This window comes from Cydia amplana, chromosome 18 (assembly GCF_948474715.1).
Source record: "Cydia amplana chromosome 18, ilCydAmpl1.1, whole genome shotgun sequence".
Classification (NCBI taxonomy): Eukaryota; Metazoa; Arthropoda; class Insecta; order Lepidoptera; family Tortricidae; genus Cydia; species Cydia amplana.
Window position 1 is genome coordinate 4004010 of NC_086086.1, and position 23522 is coordinate 4027531.

The 23522-nt window shown below is 40.4% G+C and overlaps 4 protein-coding genes across 5 annotated transcripts in view; 2 read left to right on the forward strand and 2 right to left on the reverse strand.

Moving 5' to 3' along the window:
* The window catches only part of LOC134656246 (uncharacterized), a 204085-nt gene extending 193754 nt beyond the window's left edge, over positions 1-10331 (reverse strand). Inside the window, exons 1-2 of one of the 2 annotated variants that reach the window (XM_063511751.1) lie at positions 9837-10331; positions 7326-7455 (exon numbers count right to left, since the gene is read on the reverse strand). In XM_063511751.1, the coding sequence (XP_063367821.1) occupies positions 7326-7455; positions 9837-10231 (525 nt within the window). In that variant the 5' untranslated portion in view covers positions 10232-10331. The other variant, XM_063511750.1, reaches the window with a different exon arrangement.
* A 2770-nt stretch (positions 10332-13101) lies between these two features.
* LOC134656535 (uncharacterized) lies at positions 13102-16030 on the forward strand. Its single transcript, XM_063512096.1, has 4 exons — positions 13102-13276; positions 13354-14499; positions 15478-15724; positions 15954-16030. Exons 2-4 carry the CDS (start codon positions 13453-13455, stop codon positions 16028-16030), a joined length of 1371 nt encoding a protein of 456 aa, XP_063368166.1. The 5' UTR covers positions 13102-13276; positions 13354-13452.
* A 777-nt stretch (positions 16031-16807) lies between these two features.
* On the forward strand, positions 16808-18966 carry LOC134656259 (uncharacterized). The gene is made up of 2 exons (XM_063511773.1): positions 16808-17827; positions 18368-18966. The coding sequence occupies exons 1-2, from the start codon at positions 16984-16986 to the stop codon at positions 18808-18810; spliced, it is 1287 nt and encodes a 428-aa protein (XP_063367843.1). The 5' UTR covers positions 16808-16983; the 3' UTR covers positions 18811-18966.
* A 2580-nt stretch (positions 18967-21546) lies between these two features.
* On the reverse strand, positions 21547-23244 carry LOC134656255 (tyrosine--tRNA ligase, cytoplasmic). Its single transcript, XM_063511770.1, has one exon. The coding sequence runs from the start codon at positions 23221-23223 to the stop codon at positions 21649-21651; it is 1575 nt and encodes a 524-aa protein (XP_063367840.1). The 5' UTR covers positions 23224-23244; the 3' UTR covers positions 21547-21648.
* Positions 23245-23522: the final 278 nt, after the last annotated feature.

Sequence of the window (23522 nt, forward strand, 5' to 3'; positions counted from 1 at the left end):
GAATAATGTTACGTTGTATTCTTTTATACTGTTAACTAATCTGTTCTTTCCTGACTGCTTCATCCGTGAACACTAAAGAAATGCTAAAAGGTTAACTTTCCTGATATTTCTTTCCTTGCGGGCCGGATGACGCAGTCACCGTTGTGTGCATATTCTAATAAGACCAATATTGCTAGGGATCAAGTCTGGGGTTCACTCTGAAAACCCACTAGCCTGCACTATCCCGGGTTGCGCTATGCGCATGCTCCACAATCTGGAAGGTTTCCATTCCGAGCTGAGGATTCTGGACCACAGTGCGGAGCCTTCTTAGAATACTCCGGACCTGCGACTGCGATGCCTGCTTTGGTCAGACTTCCAACCCCTGCTTTGTTCAGCGGAGCCCTCTACAACTGCCCGCCTGCGAAGTAGAGTCCCAGGAAAGTGCCTCCTATTAAAGACTTGTTTCATTATTTCATTCTTGCCGGCTCAGTTATAAGGACTCACGGCCCTAGCTAACTTATTGTAATTTTAAATATCTAATACTAATTAACTTTTCTAAATTAAACTTTCATTTCCTTCCTACCTCTTTCCAACTTTCATTTCCTTCCTACCTCTTTCCAACTTTCATTTCCTTCCAACCCTAACTGCGACGCTAAACGTCACATTCTTTCAAATAACCCTCAGTGTCTGTCTGTTGCCAAGAGTTGAAGATTTCACTAACTTTGATGATGATGGCTTTATGGCTTAAATTGAATGTGTTCTATTTTGTTTTCTTTACACATAGAACATGTTTACTTACGTGTTTTTGGCAATAATGATGTTTATGAAGCCACACAGCCAGCAAATATTAAAGTTGTACCTAATCCTTTTTCTAAATGAAGGATTTATAAAATGACTAGCTGTTGCCCGCGACTTCGTACGCGTGGATTTGTATATTGGTGGTTATATATTCTACATTAGCTTAGAACATTATGCAGCAAGAGATTGCGGTAGGACGGTTAATCATTTCTTAATTATTAATATTATACGACGCATGAGACTTGTCTTTCACAACCTACGAAGTTTCAAGCCCCTAACTGAATAAAATTGTCCTCGATGTAATCCCTCTAAACCCCCTTAGAAGATTTTCATGTCCTCTATTTAATAAAACCTACTACCTAACTACCTATTTACGAAGTTTCAAGTTCCTAGCTTTAAATAAAATTTGCACCCTAAGACGAACTTTCATCCCCTTTTTAACCCCCTTAGGGGTTGAATTTCCAAAAACGTTGCAATTACTTTTTTTGTAATCGGCTATTATGCCTTTCTAAGAAGTTTCAAAGCATTTGTAATGGATTCAAACATTCAACCCCTGTTTAACCCTGTTAGGGGATGAATTATACAAAACGCTGAAATTACTTTCCCTGTATTTTAATAATATCCCGAAATACAAAGATTCAAGTCCCGCGTTCGAAAAAATGTTTGATATCCATACAAACTTTCAACCCCTTTTTCACCACTTTAGGGGATGAATATTCAATAACGCTGAAATTAGTTTTCTTGTATTTTAATAACATATATATTTACGAAGTTTCAAGTTCCTAGCTTAAAATAAAATTTGAACTCCATACCAAATTTCAACCCCTTTTTAACCCTGTTAGGGGATTTACAAAACGCTGAAATAACTTTTCCTGTCTTCTAATAATATCCCCAAATACAAAGATTCAAGTCCCGCACTCTCAAAAATATTTGATATCCGTACAAATTTTCAACCCCATGTTTTACCACCTTGGGGGATGAATTTTTAAAAACGCTGAAATTTGTTTTCTTGTATCTTAATTCAATACCTTTTTGCAAAGTTTCAAGTTCCTAGCTTAAAATAAAATTTGCACCCTAAGACGAACTTTAATCCCCTTTTTAACCCCCTTAGGGGTTGAATTTCCAAAAACGTTGCAATTACTTTTTTTTTGTTATCGGCTATTATGCCTTTCTAAGAACTTTCAAAGCATTTGTAATGGATTCAAACTTTCAACCTCTGTTTAACCCTGTTAGGGGATGAATTTTCAAAAACGCTGAAATTACTTTTCCCGTCTTATAATAATATCCCCATATACAAAGTTTCAAGTCCAACACTCACAAAAATATTTGATCTCCTTATAAACTTTCAACCCCTTTTTCACCACCTTGGGGGATGAATTTTCGAAAACGCAGAAATTAGTTTTCTTGTTTTTTAATATAGTACATTTTTACAAAGTTTCAATTTCCTAGCTCAAAATAAAACTTGAACCCCATACAAACTTTCATCCCCTTTTTTACCCCCTTAGAGGTTGAATTACCTAAAACGTCGCAATTACTTTTTTTTTGTCATCGGCTATTATACCTTTCTAAGAAGTTTCAAAGCATTTGTAATGGATTCAATCTTTCAACCCCTGTTTAACCCTGTTAGGGGATGAATTTTACAAAACGCTGAAATTACTTTTCCTGTATTTTAATAATATCCCCAAATACAAAGATTCAAGTCCCGCACTCTCAAAAATATTTGATCTCCGTACAAATTTTCAACCCCTTTTTTACCACCTTGGGGGATGAATTTTTAAAAACGCTGAAATTCGTTTTCTTGTTTTTTAATTTAATACCTTTTTACGAAGTTTCAAGGTCCTAGCTAAAAATAAAATTTGCACCCCAGGACAAAGTTTCATCCCCTTTTTTACCCCCTTAGAGGTTGAATTACCTAAAACGTCGCAATTACTTTTTTTTGTCATCGGCTATTATGCCTTTCTAAGAAGTTTCAAAGCATTTGTAATGGATTCAAACTTTCAACCCCTTTTTAACCCTGTTAGGGGATGAATTTTCAAAAACGCTGAAATTACTTTTCCCGTCTTATAATAATATCCCCATATACAAAGTTTCAAGTCCAACACTCACAAAAATATTTGATCTCCTTATAAACTTTCAACCCCTTTTTCACCACCTTGGGGGATGAATTTTCGAAAACGCAGAAATTAGTTTTCTTGTTTTTTAATATAGTACATTTTTACAAAGTTTCAATTTCCTAGCTCAAAATAAAACTTGAACCCCATACAAACTTTCATCCCCTTTTTTACCCCCTTAGAGGTTGAATTACCTAAAACGTCGCAATTACTTTTTTTTTGTCATCGGCTATTATACCTTTCTAAGAAGTTTCAAAGCATTTGTAATGGATTCAATCTTTCAACCCCTGTTTAACCCTGTTAGGGGATGAATTTTACAAAACGCTGAAATTACTTTTCCTGTATTTTAATAATATCCCCAAATACAAAGATTCAAGTCCCGCACTCTCAAAAATATTTGATCTCCGTACAAATTTTCAACCCCTTTTTTACCACCTTGGGGGATGAATTTTTAAAAACGCTGAAATTCGTTTTCTTGTTTTTTAATTTAATACCTTTTTACGAAGTTTCAAGGTCCTAGCTAAAAATAAAATTTGCACCCCAGGACAAAGTTTCATCCCCTTTTTTACCCCCTTAGAGGTTGAATTACCTAAAACGTCGCAATTACTTTTTTTTGTCATCGGCTATTATGCCTTCCTAAGAAGTTTCAAAGCATTTGTAATGGATTCAAACTTTCAACCCCTTTTTAACCCTGTTAGGGGATGAATTTTCAAAAACGCTGAAATTACTTTTCCCGTCTTATAATAATATCCCCATATACAAAGTTTCAAGTCCAACACTCATTAAAATATTTGATCTCCATATAAACTTTCAACCCCTTTTTCACCACCTTGGGGGATGAATTTTCGAAAACGCAGAAATTAGTTTTCTTGTTTTTTAATATAGTACATTTTTACAAAGTTTCAATTTCCTAGCTCAAAATAAAATTTGAACCCCATACAAACTTTCATCCCCTTTTTAACCCCCTTAGGGGTTGAATTTCTCAAAATCGCTCCTTAGCTCTTATACATTTTATAAATGCAACCTAGTGTCCAAATTTCAACTTTCTAGCATTTGTAGTTTCGGCTCTACGTTGATGAGTCAGTCAGTCAGTCAGTCAGTCAGTCAATCAGTCAGGACACGTGCATTTATATATATAGATATAAGAAGGTATAGTTTGTAGCTTTCTAGTAGAGCCCGAAGGCTTATCCTATTGTCTATTGTTCAGTAAAACCGCACTTGCTAATAGGTAGGTACATTAAATCGAGCCGAATACCTAGATCAAGAAAAACAAAGAAATTCCAATAAGCGAAAATGTCTGAAGGACGACAAAAAGTGATCGAGTTGTCAGCCCTGATTATAGCAGTCACTGACAGACAAATGCGTCAAATTTTTCTCGCATTTTCCTTCGATAGGTGGTCGGGGGACGGCGGTGACCACGTCAGTGTAATTGATAGGACAGATGATATTAATGTCCCACCCTTGTACAACGTGTGCACACAATTTATGTTGCAATACCGCACCGCACGACCCCTAGCAGCTAATAAATTTTAACAAAATGTTCCAAATATTCGATGTATTGAACCTATTGAAAGGCCGTTCATGGCAGTAAGTATAAAATCTACAAAAATTATTTAGTTGTACCTTTTCCGAAGTACTCGCTTGCCGTAAAAACACAAAATAAAGGGATAGAAAATCTCAAATGAGCATTTTAACGCCATCTATGTTAAAACGAGAAAAACAACACGAAGGTTTGAATTAAGCGCCATCTGTGAAAGATTTAGAGAACAGCTTCAAAAGTTGCTACTGGTACGAGTTTTTTAGTTAGGTCATACAACACTAGATGGCGCTATTTTATAAATTGGGGGACTTAGATATAATTATAAAATGTTACTCTATGTAATAATAATTGTATTAGGTACGTACCATTAAACTGAACTTATACTATTTGGAAGGAGAAAAAATGGACTTACCATCACGATTAGGGCTTCCAATACCGGGATCCCGGTATTTCGGGATCCCGGGATCCCGTCTTTTTAAACGCATTTTTCAATACCGGTATTTTTAAAGGGAATACCGGGATCCCGGTATTTTAAAAAATGAGGGAAATGCTCAGTATAAACCCTTGAAATCCATTATATTCGGCTGTATCAAAAAGCTTACTAAACGTCAGACGCGTCTAGAGTTGACCAAGAAAAGTCTGCAACGATTTTGATAGCACGCGCAGTGCAAGTGTTATATTAAACGTCAAACTTCTATGAAATTATGACGTACAAATAACACTTGCACTGCGTACTGCGTATGCTATCAAAATCGTTGCAGACTTTACTTGGTCTAACTCTAACTGGTCTCTAGCCCGCATTTTATTATTGAAACAAGATCGTTGCCGAATGCGTCAGATAAATATTTGGTGGTTGGTGGTGGATGAATTCTGAAGTTATGTGAGTGATGAATATGATGATAGTGTCATTAACATTAACATAATTAGTCCTTATAATTTTATCAAAAAATAAAACGAAAGAGCAAGGATAACTGTAATAATGGCAAACCAATTTTGACGGAAATTTGAAAAAATGTTGTCTGGTTGGTTAAGTTGGACTACAAATGTGACTGGTGAGGTGAAGTCAACAAATTGGATAAAATTATTGCCAACCTGGAGTGTGAAATAAAATTATTGCAGATGGCCGCATTGATTGTTTATTGTTGTAATAGCTTTTAGGACATATCTGGTATTCCAGTGAGCCTTTCTAATTCCCCTTTTTAATAAAACTATATATTTTTAAGCGATTCATATCCAATACCGGGATCCCGGGATCCCGGTATTGATGAAGACAGTTTCGGTATTAATACCGGTATTGTGAGAAGTCCGGTATTTGGAAGCCCTAATCACGATTCAGTCATTCACTCTAGTTCGCGGCAAAACAAATCATTTAACACGTCACATAGGTACCTACCTACTTAATTATGGAAATTTAATTTTGATTCTGAAACCTGTTAAAGAAAGTAAATTGGGGCAGTATTTGCAAGTTTACCACTTACCAATAAATTAATTATTGTATTTACAAAGTGACACTTGACTGTTCTTACTTTCTTTATTTTCTTGAGCCTTATTGTCGATGTCAAATATCTACATATAGCTGGTCAACCAAATCTTGTCAGTAAAAAAAGGCGCGAAATTCAAATTTTCTATGAGACGATATCCCTTCGCGCCTACATTTTTCAAATGTGCCGCCTTTTTCTACTGTCAAGAATTCAAGATCTGGTTGACCAAGTATAACAATGAGGTCGAAATCAAAACCCAAATTAATTTTAACTAAAAAAAACTTAAATATGCTAATCAACAACAAACGTTGCATTTCGAAGGTTATAGAGTTTGTGTAGAAAGAGTAGATCCGAGGCGTAGAATCAAGTGGAATGTATTAGGCCCCATACATTCCACGACATCTCTTTCCGAACAGACTCTATCATCAGATATGATTGTATGGGACATTCTTGAAATGTACATTGGTTTGGTAGGTGCTAAGAACAGAATTTTCTTCTTGCAATAGTACTGAAAGTAAAAAAACAACGCCATTTCTTACGTCCTTTAGCTCTTAGGTTACGTACATGTAAGTATATGATTAGCCGTCAGCTACCTAGAGCAACTCAATAATCGCGAAAACGCGACGATATTGTGCCCGTTCAATATACGGCTTCCCATTCAGGTCTCGCGCCTTTCGCCGAGCTCTAAAGGGTCTTTGTGAAGAAGATGGCTCATCTAGATAAGAGGTTAACGCTTTCACGGCGCGAATGTTGGCGTATCCTTAAAGTCCCGGCCTTATAATAACTAGCATTGACGAACTCGGGCGACTCGAGTATTTCAAAATAACCAAGGTAACGTGAACTCGAGTTTCATAATAACCATGCGTTATCCAAGAACGACTTAGACTGGTTTTGTAAACCTTCATGCATGGTAAGCGAACGGAATGACACCCTCAGCTATGGACCCGACTATGAGACTCAATTTCATAAGGATGTCACTATAAAGAGAATTTATTTGGACGTAAACATGGTAAGAAGGAATTTTATAAGGTTTTCCTGCGATATCGACGGTTTTGAAATTTTCACGTAGCGTAATACCGAATATGGGTTTATAAGATGGTGCCGTTGTTAACTCATATTTTTAAGTCGTAATTGGAATTTCAAAGTCTTAGCAGAGGTTTCAGCAATTGATGCATGGTACCTATGTATCTACAAATGATAGAAATATCTCTACGACCGACCGTTTTTAACCCATATAAACTATAGAAAACTGACATAATGAACGGCAGATGTCTACATTGTCTACACAAACCTGAGAAGCGAACTCATCCGCCGGATGCTCGCGCGAGAACCGCTCGAACTTGGAGCTCGTTGTGGTCGCGGGAGCGGCGGCCGCGGCAGAACCGCCATGTGACCGAAGTATGTCTACACACTGACCTGAGAAGCGAACTCATCTGCCGGCTGCTCGCGCGAGAACCGCTCGAACTTGAAGCTGTTGGAGCGGTAGAGCTCGTTGTCGTCGCGGGAGCGGCGGCCGCGGCAGAACCGCCATGTGACCGAAGTATGTCTACACACTGACCTGAGAAGCGAACTCATCCGCCGGCTGCTCGCGCGAGAACCGCTCGAACTTGAAGCTGTTGGAGCGGTAGAGCTCGTTGTGGTCGCGGGAGCGGCGGCCGCGGCAGAACCGCCTTGTGACCGAAGTATGTCTACACACTGACCTGAGAAGCGAACTCATCCGCCGGCTGCTCGCGCGAGAACCGCTCGAACTTGAAGCTGTTGGAGCGGTAGAGCTCGTTGTCGTCCCGGGAGCGGCGGCCGCGGCAGAACCGCCGGGTGATCGATGTGTGTCTGTAATAAGGTGGTTAGAAATTAGTAGAAATATTCTAAGATGATGGGATCGAGCTTAAAGCTTGATAGAGTTTTACTGTTTCTGTTTTAGAAAAATCACAGATATAATGTCGATCTTTTGTATCTAAAACGCCGGGACCAAAATATTCAGTGGCTATAGGTTGGCAAAGCGGGCAAAATTCCACTGGTCCCATGGTCTGAAAGAGGCCGTAATTTGACCAAGAGACCTTACAGACAATAGGTACTTAAATAAAATAATGGTAAAACTCATAGTAGTCTTCATAAAAATAAACTGTTGGTCTGCAAGTGCAAGTTAACTAATAAAGTTAGGTACACAAAATACTGCTGCGCCGTATCCATGAGCACAGAGAATCATTAGCAAATGAACACCGACACTCAACATTCAAAGGTTTATTTGCAGGAGTGGAATATAATTATGTTACGATTCGTTATCCGGGTTATCCTTTTGTGTCACGTTCCCGCTGAAAAAAATATGAAAGCGAATGGATTTCGTGCAAAGGCAGTTATTTTAGGTATTAGAGGTGAATAATTAAAATGTTTAATTTTAATTATTCGGTACCTTTCGGAATATTCGCTTTATTCTCTTTTTGTAAGTTGATTTGTTTGAGAATATTTGCAGTGACACTCTACCCTATATATTTTTTTCAATTTTTGCTACTGACGGATACTGTAGGCCTACATCAGGACGTCACATCCGGAGAATGTGTCACGCTAGAACGGCCCGGGTCCGGCCCGAGGCAACCGACACTTAATTTCTTATGAGTCCTATGACAGATGCCGATTACTATGATTTTTAAAGAAAACGCAGTGCCCGATACCTCGAGCCGTCCTAACGTGAGTCATCCTCCGGATGTGACGTCCTGTAAGCCTCTAATATAGTCTGGCAAGCCATTTCCGTCAGTAGAAAAATTTGAAAACCATAAGATCGAAGTGTCACCCATAGAAAACATGAATTTGTCGGCTTTTTCTACTAACCAAATTGGTTTGCCAGACTATAGGTTGCAAATAAAAGAGGTTCTTTTACTCTTCAAAAAAGAACACCGCATGCCCATGTCTAGGCATTTCATTCGCGTTCGTTGAACCGCGCAGAAAAGAGACCTCGCAAAACGCTGAATTAAACATGAAACACTAGAAGTGGGCACTAGTCTCCGTTCCTGCTCATGTAATATGTATATTTAGTTATTAAAGTCCGTAGATCGAGCGAGAAATACGGTGCTACGTGTCGTCAGTATAGCAGTAAAAGGTATAGGGATGACTCACGCTAAACCGGGCCGGGGCCGGGCCGGAGCTTCCGGCTCTTCGTTTTCTACGGAAAGCACCCGTGTGATCACAGATCAGCCGTCATAGAAAATGACAAGTCGAACGCCTCGGCCGGAGCCCGGGCCGGACTAGCGTGAGTCATCCTTTATTTGGGTGTATCTTCCCTGGTTCACTCGTTTGCTTTTACGGCATTTAAATTAGGTAGGTACACTAGGTACCTCGTGCATTTTTTGTGGTAGTTTTATAAGGCTAATAAGATCTCCCATAATGGCTACTCTGTTTAGTAGAAGTTTTTGTAACAAACTTAGCTTTATTGTTTCTTATTAGTTGACGGGACAAAAAAACAACAAGAAATAGTTGATCCACCCATAACTCAGTTGACCGTTAATCATTTAAATTACCTTAAAATGTCGATGACTCGACATTAACGTAGGTAACTACTTATTTTTATTATCACTATTAGCCCGCCCGCGGCTCCGTCTGCGTAGAAAGGCCAGAGAGTACAATTATGGCCATACCAAATACTTATTTAAGTAATTCGGTTCAGCGCCTTCATCAAACGTGAAGAGGTAACAGACAAAGTTAATAGTTTCGCATTTATTATATTAGTAGCACCTATTCAATTAAGTCCTTTTGTTTCATCAAATCCTAACAATTCGATTGTTCAAAAGTTTAAAACCCAAGATACTTCTTCAAGATCTTCAAACCATCATTTTATTTAGGGTATTAGGTACCTATTCTTTGATAGAGTCTAGTCCGTAATAAGGTCAACATATTAGGACAAAATAGATGGTAGGCTATTACCACGTTACCCACCTGGAGTCACTAGAATGCAATGGCCATTGAATACCAAAGATCTTTAGCCGAGCCGGAGGCCGTCGCTTCTGCTCCGTGCGAGTCTCGCGGGTCTCCTCCACCGGCGGGGTATGGTGCCTGCTGCCTGATGAAGCCCTGGTACCACTTCTACGGCGCCGCCTACGCCTTCTCTCCACAAGAATAAAATTATCCCCGTTCCTTATAATGTAAGAAGAGCGCAGCGTCGACTTCTCCTCCCCCTGTCTTTGTCTTATCAAATCAGCTGTTCTCAACGTATGTATGTTCTGATACTCGGCCTCAGGTGGAGCGGATGACGTCACTTCCTGGCTTGTTCCACTTCCATCCCTCTTCTTGCGGGAGGAATGGAGACCAACTCGACGCCAAACCTTTTCCATGAATCCCTATTTCCGGTCATCCCATTATGCTTCAGTCGCCGGTGCGCCCGCTTAATGACACTATCACAACACCCGCATTATCACATAGTCTGAATGGTTCGTTACATAGTTTTATCGTACCTATACTAGAAATAACCGCAAATATCCGCACTGTGAATGAAAGAAAGTTTATGCAATTTTTATCACTGCTATCAAAAGCTTATCTGAGATAGGCGTAGGTACCTATCACAGTCACTGCACCGAACGCGACTGCATGTAAATGTGTAAATGTAGTTCGTTTAAAAGGGATGCCAGCTTTTATGAATAATCCCTTTTATTAAGACGTACTGGGTTACTGGAATGAGGGGAAAGAATAACGTGTTTTTTGACATCACACTTGCTGAGGTCCCGGCCCTAGTCAGGGTGCGGGCGCCGCTATACGCATGCGCTCTCCCCCTCGTCAGACCGAAAATTCAAAATGGCGAACCTCCGATCCCCTCCTTGTTATTGAATATCTAATTTTATCCGTGCATTCATTGTTAAGCCCAGCTACGATGCATGCACGGCCTACATTCGGTAGATTATATTAGTCGCAATTAATGCAAATAAAATGGCTGACCCAAAGTTTGTCCGTAGTCCGCACGCTTAATAATGATCTTTACAAAGGGCCGTAATATCTTATCTATTCTTTCTTATGTACCTAATTAAAGTTTAAAGAAAACTTAAGTTAAATGCGTTGTTAGGTATTTTTTTCAATTTTGCCTATTATCAATTCATCATCATGAAATCTATAATCATCACATTTTTTTGGAAAACTAATGCGCACCTAATGCACACTTTTGTGTCCTATAGAAAAAAAAACTCCTCCGTAAACAAAATGGTAAAAATAAGATTTACCAAAATTAGACTATTAACCTCATTTAAACCCCTAACTGCGCTCTACGGTAATAGGTAGGTCAGGTATATCACTTTGTTCTTGATTCAATTCGCCTACTCCCACGACGAATTATTGCGATTGCGACGATACAATTTTAAAAGCATTAATTGTATATACTTACATACATGCACTTTGTAATGTTTTGGTGTAATGAAATGTTGTGTCTCATTTGGAGCAACGTATGTTCACCTCTCGTGCCTTGAAACCCTCTCAACGCTCTAGATTCCACTTACAGAACCGCACTCGCTGCGTTCGTAGTTCATTTCAATATTTTAGAATTTAGAATATTTCGTTTGCTCGGGTTTCAATTTCAATACTCTAGTCTCTAGTTCACAGTCGTACTATAAACGCGGAAAATTTGGTTATAATAACATTAATAACAACTTTATGTCTGTGCACTATGGTAAGTACTAATTACAACAAGTTTTTTTTCGTAATTAGTACGATTGTGAACTATAGGGTACCTAACGATATTAGCACGAGGGGTAAACAATTTAAACAAACCACTTTGCTCCCTTGCTAAAGAAGTAACTTGTCTCTATCCATGCCTTCTCATTTATACTTTTAACCGAAATCACCGAAATATGCCTGCTAATAGTGCTAATAAATAAAACGCGAATTTATTGCATTAGCACTGAAGATTTCTTATAGCAAGTAATTGCAATGCGCGCCATCTTGTACGAAAGTTCTGTACAAAATATACTTCAAGTTTGACAATATTGTCAATAGAGGACGCTATGAAACACATTGTATTCATAGCAATGACGTATAAAAGAGTGGACTCGGCATATTGTTCTATACATGCAATCAGTTATACAAATACCAAGCATTTCGATGCAGAATAAGTAAACATTATGTTGTCACTTTCTAACCAATATATTTTCTCTTATGTGGAAAAGGATAACAATACTTCAGTGCGTTCTGCTATGGCAACATTTTTCATTTGATGGTCACGTGACATGCCTACTGTGGCCGGTCCGCCATATTCAGTTCACGTTTTCCATGGTACATGAAGCGTCAAAGTGTTCTGTTATTAAAATAAAATATTGGATATTTGGAAATTTTGCGAATATTTCTGTTTAATAATGTGGTGTAGTGGTTAAGGACAAGAAAGGACATAATGCCTAAGTGCAGTTTTGTTGGATGTGGCTCAAGAAAAAAGGAAAACCGGAAAAGTTTGTCGTTGCACCGGTATGTTTACATTTTAACTGAAATATTTGTTATTTCATAGATGACTGCCTTCTTATGGTGTGTATTTAGTTAATAACTAGCCAATAAATACTATTTGCGATATACTGGAATAAATTAAGGATTTATTTTCGATATTTTCGTACTATAGAAATTAGTACATTTGACAGCTAGTGATGTGCTTTTATATCGAATTTAAGAAAAGTTTGGGGAAGAATCTTAACATGTATTTGAAAGATTTTGTATGTACATTTATATTTTCAATTAATTAGCAAAAATTGGACCAATCTCATTTTACGACGGACGATATCCCTTCGCGCCTACATTTTTCAAATTTGCCGCCTTTTTCTACTGAAAAGATCTGGTTGACCAAGTATATATGTATGTATATACTTAAAACCTGTATCCTGAAAGCGGTTGTACTGAGGGAAAGTAAGTAATCATATATTATATAATATTTTTGTTTTTTCAGGTTACCGAAATCTGAACTGAATGTACGAGAAAAAAATGGTTAGAAACCATTGGAACAGAAAATATAAGGCAAAACACAAACTCTTGCTGATGAAAAGTGTAAGTAATTCAAACTTACTGTTCGCGAGCATGACGCCATCTAGCGGGCATCCCAAGAAGAGGCGGAGTTCCAAGCACGGCCGCGCGGGGGCGCGGCGACAGCCTCTAACACTTTACCATCTTACACGGCAAGGCACACAAGCCGCTCTCGCGATTTTTGCCAATTTTATATAAAGTCGCCATACATTCTAACATTGTAAATTTTCATTTAATTTAATATAAAATAAAAACAATTCTGTAAAATCAAAATAAGAAGAAGTCATTGAAGAGCCCCGTCTGCTGTTCCTGAGACCACCTAAAATCGCTAACCTCCCAAACATTGGACCTCCGAGCCGGAAGCTATCAACCAGCGCCAGGATCAGCAAGAAACGGTCAGGTCATCCATTCTTCACCTTCTTCCCTTCAATCGGCATTGTGCTTATACCGTGTCTATTTTGTAACCTTCCAGTGTCGAGCACGTGTCGCATGGTGCGCACGGCCGCCATTACGTGCCAACAACGAGTTTCGGGAATAAACTGTAAGTGCTTTACATTCTCTCACACACACCATGGCTACTCCTAAAGCATCAGTGACTCCAATTTCTTTAACAGTCGATTTAAACGATCCGCGTGTCTTGACGCAAAGACGAGGCACACTCAAGGGTAAACTCACGTTGTTCGCTAAATATGTCGCTACGCTTAATAAGGCTAATTTAACGAATATACAAAAAGTCGAGTTACAATTACGCATAAATAATGCCGCGAGTTATTATCAAGATTTCGATGTCGTTCAAACTAGAATCGAGGAGTTAGCAGAGTCGAGTGATCTCCTTAAACATTTAGAATACCGCGAAGAGTTCGAGGGGCAATATTATCAGACAGTGGCCGCAGCGTCCGAATTAGCTGACGTTGGCAACAGTCCCGCTGTTGCTAACGGCAGCGCCGCTGCCCCTGCCAGCGCAGATTCCGTAGGCTATAAGGTTAAATTACCTACAATATCACTCCCCACCTTCGACGGTTCGTACGAGCATTGGTTAGGTTTTAGGGACACGTATACTTCTCTGATACACGATTCTAAGGACCTGGGTGCCATACAAAAGTTTCATTACCTACGCGCAGCCTTAACCGGCACCGCTTTGCAAGTAATTAAGTCCTTGGAATTTTCAGCAGAGAACTATACGACCGCGTGGGAGCTTCTCGAAAACCGTTTCAACAATCATAGGTTACTAACACACAATTACGTAAAGTCACTTTTCAACACGCAATCAATAAACAAAGAATCGGCTACACAGATTAGAAAGCTGATTGACTCTGTGTTACGTTCCCTTCGTGCCCTGAAGACCCTAGGAGAACCTACGGACTCCTGGGACACGTTAGTCATCTATTTAATAGTCACAAAATTAGACGCGGCTACGGAACGCGAGTGGGAAGAACACAAGGGCTCAGTCAACTCTAATCGGCAGGATTCTACCTCTCGTATTAAGCTAACTGATTTGATTACTTTTTTACAAAACCGTGCAGATATGTTGGAATCTATTGCGGCAAATCATTCCAAAAATACGCACTCAAATTCGCATGACAACAAAAAGTCATCAAATCAGTCGCAATTTCACAATGTACACGCAACGCATAGTTATGCTTCTAGCTCCACGGTTTCACAGTCACACACAAACAAATCCAGTTTCAAACGCACTTCGCCTCGCAATTGTCAAATGTGCAACGCTAATCATCCGCTTTATTCGTGTAATAGTTTCCTAGATTTAACTGTTCCCGACAGAGTTAAATTGATTGAGGATAAGAAACTATGTCACAATTGTCTTCGCGTTGGTCACACAGTTAACAATTGCTTTTTTGGCCCGTGTAGGATCTGCCAGAAGAAACATAATAGCTTGATTCATAGCCTGAGTAGTGACAGTGACGGTGCATCAGCTTCGGCTGGCAGTGTAAACAACAAGCCACCGGCGAGCGCCGTCCCCGCCACCTCGACTCATCACACTGTTACACTTAATTCGCACACACTCTCACGGCCGTTAACACCGGTTTTGTTATCTACTGTAATAGCAGATGTTGCCGATAGCAACAATAAATTACATAGGGCTAGAGTTTTTCTCGATAATGGCTCAGAACACAGTTATGTCACGCAATCTTTCATAGATAAATTAAATACGCCTTTGGTACAGTCCACTTACAATATTTCAGGGTTAAGTAAACAAGTCACGCAAACCACACACTCGTGTCAGCTTAACATACAGTCTATTAAAGGTGACTACCATGCACGCATCAATTGCATGGTACTCCCAGTCTTAACGGAACCGCTGCCGTCAGCAGCAATAAGCGCGCATTCCATTCGCATTCCAGATAATATTCAACTCTCGGACCCTAACTATTTCAAATCGTCAGATATTGATATATTGTTAGGCGGTGATTATTTCTGGGGCTTGTTAAATAAGGATCGATTTCCTCTCGCAGAAGGGCCTTATTTACAAGATACTAAATTTGGTTGGATCGTCGTGGGTCCGATCAATAATAAACGCATTAAAACAAATAAGACTACTTGTCATTTCACGCAAACTTTAGACACACAATTAAGACAGTTTTGGGAGCTCGAGGAGGTGCCTAAGATAGGAGACGGACTGACTGACGACGAACGCGCCTGTGAACAGCTGTTCGCTTCGACTACGCAACGCGATAAAGATGGTCGTTTTTTAGTACGTTTACCCCTAAAGGAATCAGCTGATGCGCTCGGCGATACCTACGATGTAGCTAGGAGTAGGTTCTTATCATTAGAACGCAAACTCGAGCGGCTCCCGGACTACAAAAAGATGTACTGCGATTTTATGCGTGAGTACATTGAGCTAGGGCACATGTCACTTATACACACATACACAAAGCCTTACTGCTTTCTTGTACACCACGCTGTATTAAAGGACAGTCTCACTACACGCTTAAGGGTCGTTTTCAATGGATCAATGCCCACTAGTTCAGGGAAATCCCTGAACGATTTGCAGTTAGTCGGGCCGACCATACAAAACGATATTTTTTCAATATTGTTACGTTTTCGTGAGCACAGATACGTCGCGTGCGCAGACGTGGCAAAAATGTACAGGCAAGTCCTTATTCAATCCGACCAACGAAACCTTCAACTAATTTTGTGGCGAGAGAACCCTTCGCAGCCGCTAAATGTTTACCAACTTAATACGGTAACTTTCGGTACCTCTTCTGGGGCCTTTTTGGCCATCCGCTGTCTCAATCAGCTGGCAAAGGAATGTGCTGACGAAGAGGTCTCTCGCACCATATTAGAAGACTGTTACGTGGATGACCTAATTACAGGAAATAATGATAAACACGCTTTAATTGACATCTGTGAAAAGGTCACCGACGTACTGCAGTCAGGTTGTTTCCCACTCCGAAAATGGGTATTTAACTTTGACGTTTCGCAATTTTCCTCGTCAAAAATCACATCACGCGAATTGTGTTTAGGCGATAATTGTCAAAGTAAAACACTCGGCTTAGGATGGACTAACAACACTGACGAATTTCATTACACGGCAAAAATACAACAGGATAATAATAACGAACCGATAACAAAGCGCAAAATATTATCCGTAATTTCACAAATGTATGACCCTCTCGGGCTACTTTCGCCGGCCATAATTATTGCCAAAATATTACTGCAAAAACTATGGCTTTGCCGCTTAGATTGGGACTCGGAAGTACCTGAGGATGTCGCATCAGCCTGGCGTAGATACATACTCACACATACACAACACATACATAGCCTCCGCATTCCTCGTTATGTAATGAATGCGTCTGCGCATTGCACACAGTTGCACTTTTTTTGTGATGCTAGTCAAGCGGCCTATGGGGCCTGTGCATATGTGCGTACGCTTTCGGGAGATAACAACGAGGTAATTACAGTGCATCTGTTGTGTTCGAAGAGTAAGGTCGCTCCTTTGAAATCCGTCAGTATCGCGAAACTTGAGTTGCTAGGCGCGCTGTTAGCTGCTAGGTTGTACTCAAAAGTAATCAAATCGCTTAAAGTGAAGTTCGATTCTGTGTATTTTTGGTGTGATAGCACAATAGTTCTTGGGTGGGTCCGAATGTCACCCCACACCCTTAAAACCTTTGTTCAAAACAGAGTGTCGGAGATAAACGAGTTAACCGGGAGCGCGCAGTGGTTGCATGTAAGTAGCAAGAATAACGCAGCTGATTTAGTTAGCCGCGGCCTTGAACTTGACGCGCTTATCAATAATTCGTTCTGGTTCAATGGACCGCCCTTCTTGCATGAACCAGAATCTGACTGGTTACCTAGTACTTTATCGCGCACTTCCGAAATAATACCGGCCGATTTACCTGAAATAAAAACAAACACAATTAGTATGACAAGCCAAATTAACACCGATGTATTCGAATTCGACAGGTTTTCGTCTTTTAACCGCTTACGGCGCGCGGGTGCTTATGTTTTACGATTCATAAACAACACACGCATTAAAAACAAGACAAATCGTAAAACTGGCCCGCTGACTGTTGACGAATTGAATGCATCGATGCAACATCTGGCGCGTCTTTCGCAAATGAAATCTTTTCCTGTTGAGTATGACAAGATGATAAATAACTTACCTGTTAAACACACGCGCGGGATTAATAAATTAAATGTCTTCCTAGACACAGATAAAATGATAAGGGTCGGTGGTCGTATTAGTAATGCGACTAGTTTTTCATACGACAAAAAACATCCGATTTTGCTTTGTTCGAAACATCGTTTCACACAGCTTTTGTTTCAGAGTGAACACATACGATTACTGCATGCGCCTCCTAGTCTCCTGCTTGCTACTATCAAAGACTGCTGGTGGCCTCTCGGAGGCACTAATTTAGCCAAGCGAGTGGTACGCACCTGTGTAACCTGCATCCGCATGAAGGCGAAAACCTTTGCACCTATTATGGGTAACTTACCTTCACTACGTTTGGAACCCGGGTTCGCCTTTATGAGCTGCGGGGTAGACTACGCGGGGCCAGTATATGTACTTAACCGTAGGGGTAGGGGAGCTAAGCCTCAAAAGGCATACATCTGTCTGATAGTTTGCTTCACGACGCGCGCAGTTTATCTTGATTTAGTCACAAGTCTTAGTACCGAAGGATACCTACTCGCACTTAAACGCTTTATTTCGCGCCGTGGTAAGCCTAACGTGATATATTCCGACAACGGCCGTTGCTTTGTAGGGGCGATGAAAGAACTTTCGTCGTTCCTACAAGATAACGCGAGTAATATCATTGAGTGTGCCGCTAATGATAACATTAATTTGCATTTTAACCCCCCTTACGCTCCACATATGGCAGGTTTGTGTGAGAGAGCTGTACAGTCTTGCAAATATCACTTGAAGCGCGTTGTTGGCAACGCGAATTTAACTTTTGAGGAATTTAGCACGGTTTTGGCACAGTCCGAAGCCCTCCTAAATTCCAGACCCATGCATCCTCTTTCCACAGACCCAAACGACCTTTCCGCATTAACTCCAGCTCATTTCCTTATTGGCCGACCGCTGACAGCGCCGCCCTGCAAGGACTTGACGGCAGAGACGGGCCGGCTCCCACGCTACGAGATGCTGGAGAAAATGCGACAACACTTTTGGCAGCGGTGGTCAAAACAATATATTTCTGAGCTGCAGACCAGAACGAAGTGGCAGACGCACGGCCAGGATATCGTTCACAACTCCTTAGTTCTGGTCAAAGAAGATAATCTACCACCCCTCAAATGGCGTTTGGGACGGGTGGTAACTCTGTTCACAGGCCACGACGGAGTTTCCCGCGTCGCTGACGTAAAAACAGCGAGCGGGGTCATACGCAGGGCTTTCACCAAGCTTTGCCCTCTCTTGATGCCGGCAGAGAGTGAAGCTGCGCCAGCCCCATCCACATCACCACAACCACATTGAAAGCGGGTGCTTTCAAGGCCGGGGGCATGTTCGCGAGCATGACGCCATCTAGCGGGCATCCCAAGAAGAGGCGGAGTTCCAAGCACGGCCGCGCGGGGGCGCGGCGACAGCCTCTAACACTTTACCATCTTACACGGCAAGGCACACAAGCCGCTCTCGCGATTTTTGCCAATTTTATATAAAGTCGCCATACATTCTAACATTGTAAATTTTCATTTAATTTAATATAAAATAAAAACAATTCTGTAAAATCAAAATAAGAAGAAGTCATTGAAGAGCCCCGTCTGCTGTTCCTGAGACCACCTAAAATCGCTAACCTCCCAAACACTTACCTTCATGTACGTTTCCAATATTATAGAAAAAACAAACGGAAAAAGAATCTTTCTGGAACTACCTGAACAAAGTTGTATTATTCCGAATCAGAAATGAATAAAGAATATTTTTGTGTATGAATGTTGTTTTATTCTACATAGGAAGAATAATCTTCTTATGTTATATTTAACTAATAACGGTACCCTAGTTCACAATACCGCTAATTATAAATGGTCAAGCAGATCTTGTCAGTAAAAAAAGGCGGCAAATTTCAAAAATGTAGGCGCGAAGGGATATCGTCCCATAGAAAATTTGAATTTTGCGCCTTTTTCTACCGACAAGACTTGCCTGACCATCTATGCATTTATATTAATAATTAAATTGCAACTTTGTGATATCTGCACTATCGTCTTAATTAATCGTAATTAGTACGATTATGAACTAGAGTAGGTATCGATAATGCAAACGGCCGTCATAAAGACTCATAAGCCAACAAATAGCGTTCTCTCAATTATATGTTATCTTAAGTTACAGGCCAACATCAACATTTTTTCTGCTTTGCGTTAAGGTGGACTGGTAGAGAATATCATAAGACGTATAAACTCCGCCTTTTGTACACTATGTTTTTCTTGTCTTTAAGTGGATCTAATAGGTTTATGTGTTTAAAATGATGACAACTTAGTTTATCGATATCCTTGTCAAATATCAACTTGTCTTCGCAGCACTACAGACCGCCATGTTCAGTTCTCGGCAATATGGCGTCGGCCACACTTTTTTTGTAGGTATGTCGCTTCCATATGATTCTTTTTTCATTGATTCATAGTTTGTCAAAGTACTGTCTCATTTCAAACATAGAGAGAATCATACTATCTTTGTCTTATAGCCAATTTAAACTCTCGTGCGAGCCACGAGACGAGCCGCGAGCCGCGCCACGAGACGCGAGTCCACCGTTTACACTCGCGTTCGGCTTGTCATTCGGTTATAAACCTTATGCCGTGCCGTTAGTGTTTAAATTATATTAGCTCGACGAGCTTGCGAGCCACGAGACGAGCCGCGAGCCCACCGCTTACACTCTCGTCTCGTGGCGCGGCTCGCGGCTCGTCTCGTGGCTCGCGCGAGTTTAAATTGAATATTACACTAGTACTAGTGTAATATTCAATGAAAAGGATGAGTATAGTTTTTTTGTGCTTATTTACTGACAAATTTGGTTTGACCAACTATATTTATAAAATATTTTAATTTTAGTTTCGCTGTTCTATTGTCATTATATTATGGTTACCGAACGCACCCGACATCTATCAATGAAAGTGGCGCACTGGTGCCTAACTTCAGGCTTATGTTTTTTTTATGTTTGCTTTTGTGGCAAAAACGTACAGCCACTATCTGCCACTGAAAATATAATTATAGCTGGTCAACCAAATCTTGTCAGTAAAAAAAGGCGCGAAATTCAAATTTTCTATGGGACGATATCCTTTCGCGCCTACATTTTTCAAATTTGCCGCCTTTTTCTACTGTCAAGATCTGGTTGACCAAGTTATATTATATTTCAAGCCGTTGTTTCAAGTTCAAGCACAGCATGGCGATAATGTTAAGGCCCCAGTACACAATGGGCCATCGCCGGCCACTCCAAGGGGCGCATTTATGCGTTAGTGTAAGGCCTGAGTGAACGCTCGAGTTGGGCGTGCAGCGGGACGGGGCGTGCGGCGTGCATGTTAAACAAATGCAAACGTATAGGAGCGGCCTTAGTGCACGCTGCTCAAATCATTTGTGAGCTCGACGCCACGCTACACGCCCCGCCGAACGCTCCGCTTCGAGCGTCTACTCAGGCCTTACACTTGGAGCAAGTGATATTGCTATCTCATTCTACCGCATGGCTGCGTCCCTTGGAGTGGCCGGCGATGGCCCATTGTGTACTGGGGCCTTATTCCTATTTTTATCTTTAACGCAGAAGCAGGGGGCCTACCGCGAACACCGAAGTTCGGAAATTACGGGTATTTTTCTCTTTTACTCCAAATACGGCGTAGAGTGACAGAAAGATTCGTAGTAGGCCCTCAATATTTCAAAAAGTTCTGGGCTATAACCGCGAAAATCGAAGTTCGCAAATTGCGGGCATTGGAGTAAAAGAGAAAGATCCCGCAAGTTGCGAATTTCGTTTTTCGCGGTAGTCCCTCTGGGCTATAGCCGCGAACATCGGAGTTCGCAAATTGCGGGCATCTTTCTCCGTCACTCTAATTACGCCTTAATTGGAGTAAAAGAGAAAGATTCCCGCAATTTGCGAATTTCGGTTTTCGCGTTAGCCCCTCTGTTATAAGGATACCCTAGCGTTTTTGCGTATTCTACCTATTTTCCAAAAAAAAAAATATAGAGCAATATAACATTGGAATAAATAAAACAAAAATTTAAAGAGAATATGTTTATCATTTTTTTTTCATTTTAATATAAAACTGTTTAATAAATAAGCATTATAAATGAAATACAAAAATAAAGCAGACCAGGCTTAAATGGAAATGAATATGCAATATTATATTACTTAATTGGAGCATTTTTCATAGATTTAGTAGTTGTTGGATTTCCATTAAGTTTACTAATAAGTTTATTTCCCTGCCAAGTGGCTAAGAGGCCAGCATTTGTCTTAAGATCAACTTGTAACTTTTCCCAGACTTTTTTCTTGGGGTTCAGTACCTCGTCTGGTTCACCAGTTTCATAGCCCTCCACAACAATCCTGTCACCCGGTTTACTGCCTTCTGGAGGCAACAACGGCTCCACTTGCTTTGGCTCATCAACAGAAGCACAAAGCACCATACCTTTACTTTCCACGCCCCTCATTTTGGCGGGCTTCAAGTTGCATAAAACAACAACATCCCTATTTTGCATCTCCTCAATAGGCACAAAATTAACCAGTCCAGATACAATGGTTCTCGGTTCTCCCTCACCTACATCAATCTTTTCAACATATAGGGCATCGGCATCAGGATGTTTAGACACCTCAACAATACGACCAACTCTAATATCAAGCCTGGACGGTGAAACTTCATCACTTTCGGCATTACCTTTACCTTTTACTTTTGATGGAGGTGGGTAGGCTTTCTTTGTAAGCTCTTGTAGCTTGGGCTCCTTAAATATTTGTTGAACTGGGGCCAGAAGCCTATTAATAGCTTGTTCAACAGAAGCTTTCAGATCACCTGGATGAATTTCCTGCTTGGCAAATGCTGCTTCGAGATCATCAAAATTAGTGTATTCTACATTACCGCCATATTCCGCTGCTCTACTTATTTTAAAAGTCTCGCCTGGTTTCATCAGTGGGAAGACTACATACTTGGTAAAAGAAAGTACTCCATTGTCAGTAATATTGCCAGGTTCACAGAAGGCCTTTTTAAGCTTTTTCTTTACATTTGCTGGATCGTCCAAGAGATCAATCTTGCTATCCTCTTCAGATGCAGACATTTTCCCCCCTGTTAAACCGGGCACCATGGGGTTCATAAGATGGACCCTCTTAGCATACCCAAGTTGAGGGAGATATTTCTCCGCCAAAGTAAATATTTTTCTTTGGTCAACTCCGCCAAACTGAGCATCTACCTTCAAGTATTCCTCGTCCAATGCTTGGAGTCCCGGGTACAGGAGACCACTTAACAAGGGATGGTCTACCTGCTTGACCACTTCAGCACCAGCTTTTTTTGCATCATGCTCAGTAATGACAGATGACATACGGTACACATCCAGTGTGTATTCCTTATTCAGCTGATATTCAGTGCCCCTAACAAACTTTAACTTGTCTAATGGCACACCAATTGAAGTTAGCATAGCTTTGATTGCTGCCTCATAGTACTGTGTGCGGAGGGCCAATAGGTCCCATGGAGCTTTCATATTATCTAAGTATGCATGCAGGTCAGCAAAAAGAATAGTTACTTCACAACCTGCCTTCAAAAAGTCTGCTATCTTAGACATCGGCACAAAGTAAGCAACATGAGGTCTACCTGTGGTAGCAGTGCCCCAGTAGATCTTTAAATCCCTTTGCTTTATAATTTCTGTAAGTTTTTCATCTCCTAGTACTTCCTGCAAATTTCTAGTTATGAGAAGTTTCTTGTCTTCCCAAGATGCCATGTTTTCTTGAAATGTCTCCTTTCTGAAATTACACATAAGGTTAGGGCTGAAATTTAGTAAATAAGAAATAAAAGTATTGATAAATATTAGTTAAAACTTACCAGTTTGAGATGACCAGATAGGTATTGCAACAAGTAATCACTGCAGCCAAATAATAGATACAGATGATAGATAAAAACCATTCACATATGGAGAAAATTAGTAACACACGTAGACGTAAGATAGTGGACGATAAGTAGCTTACGAAATATGGTTGAAACTGTAAATCTTAACCTCAAAATTATAATGATGATAATGTA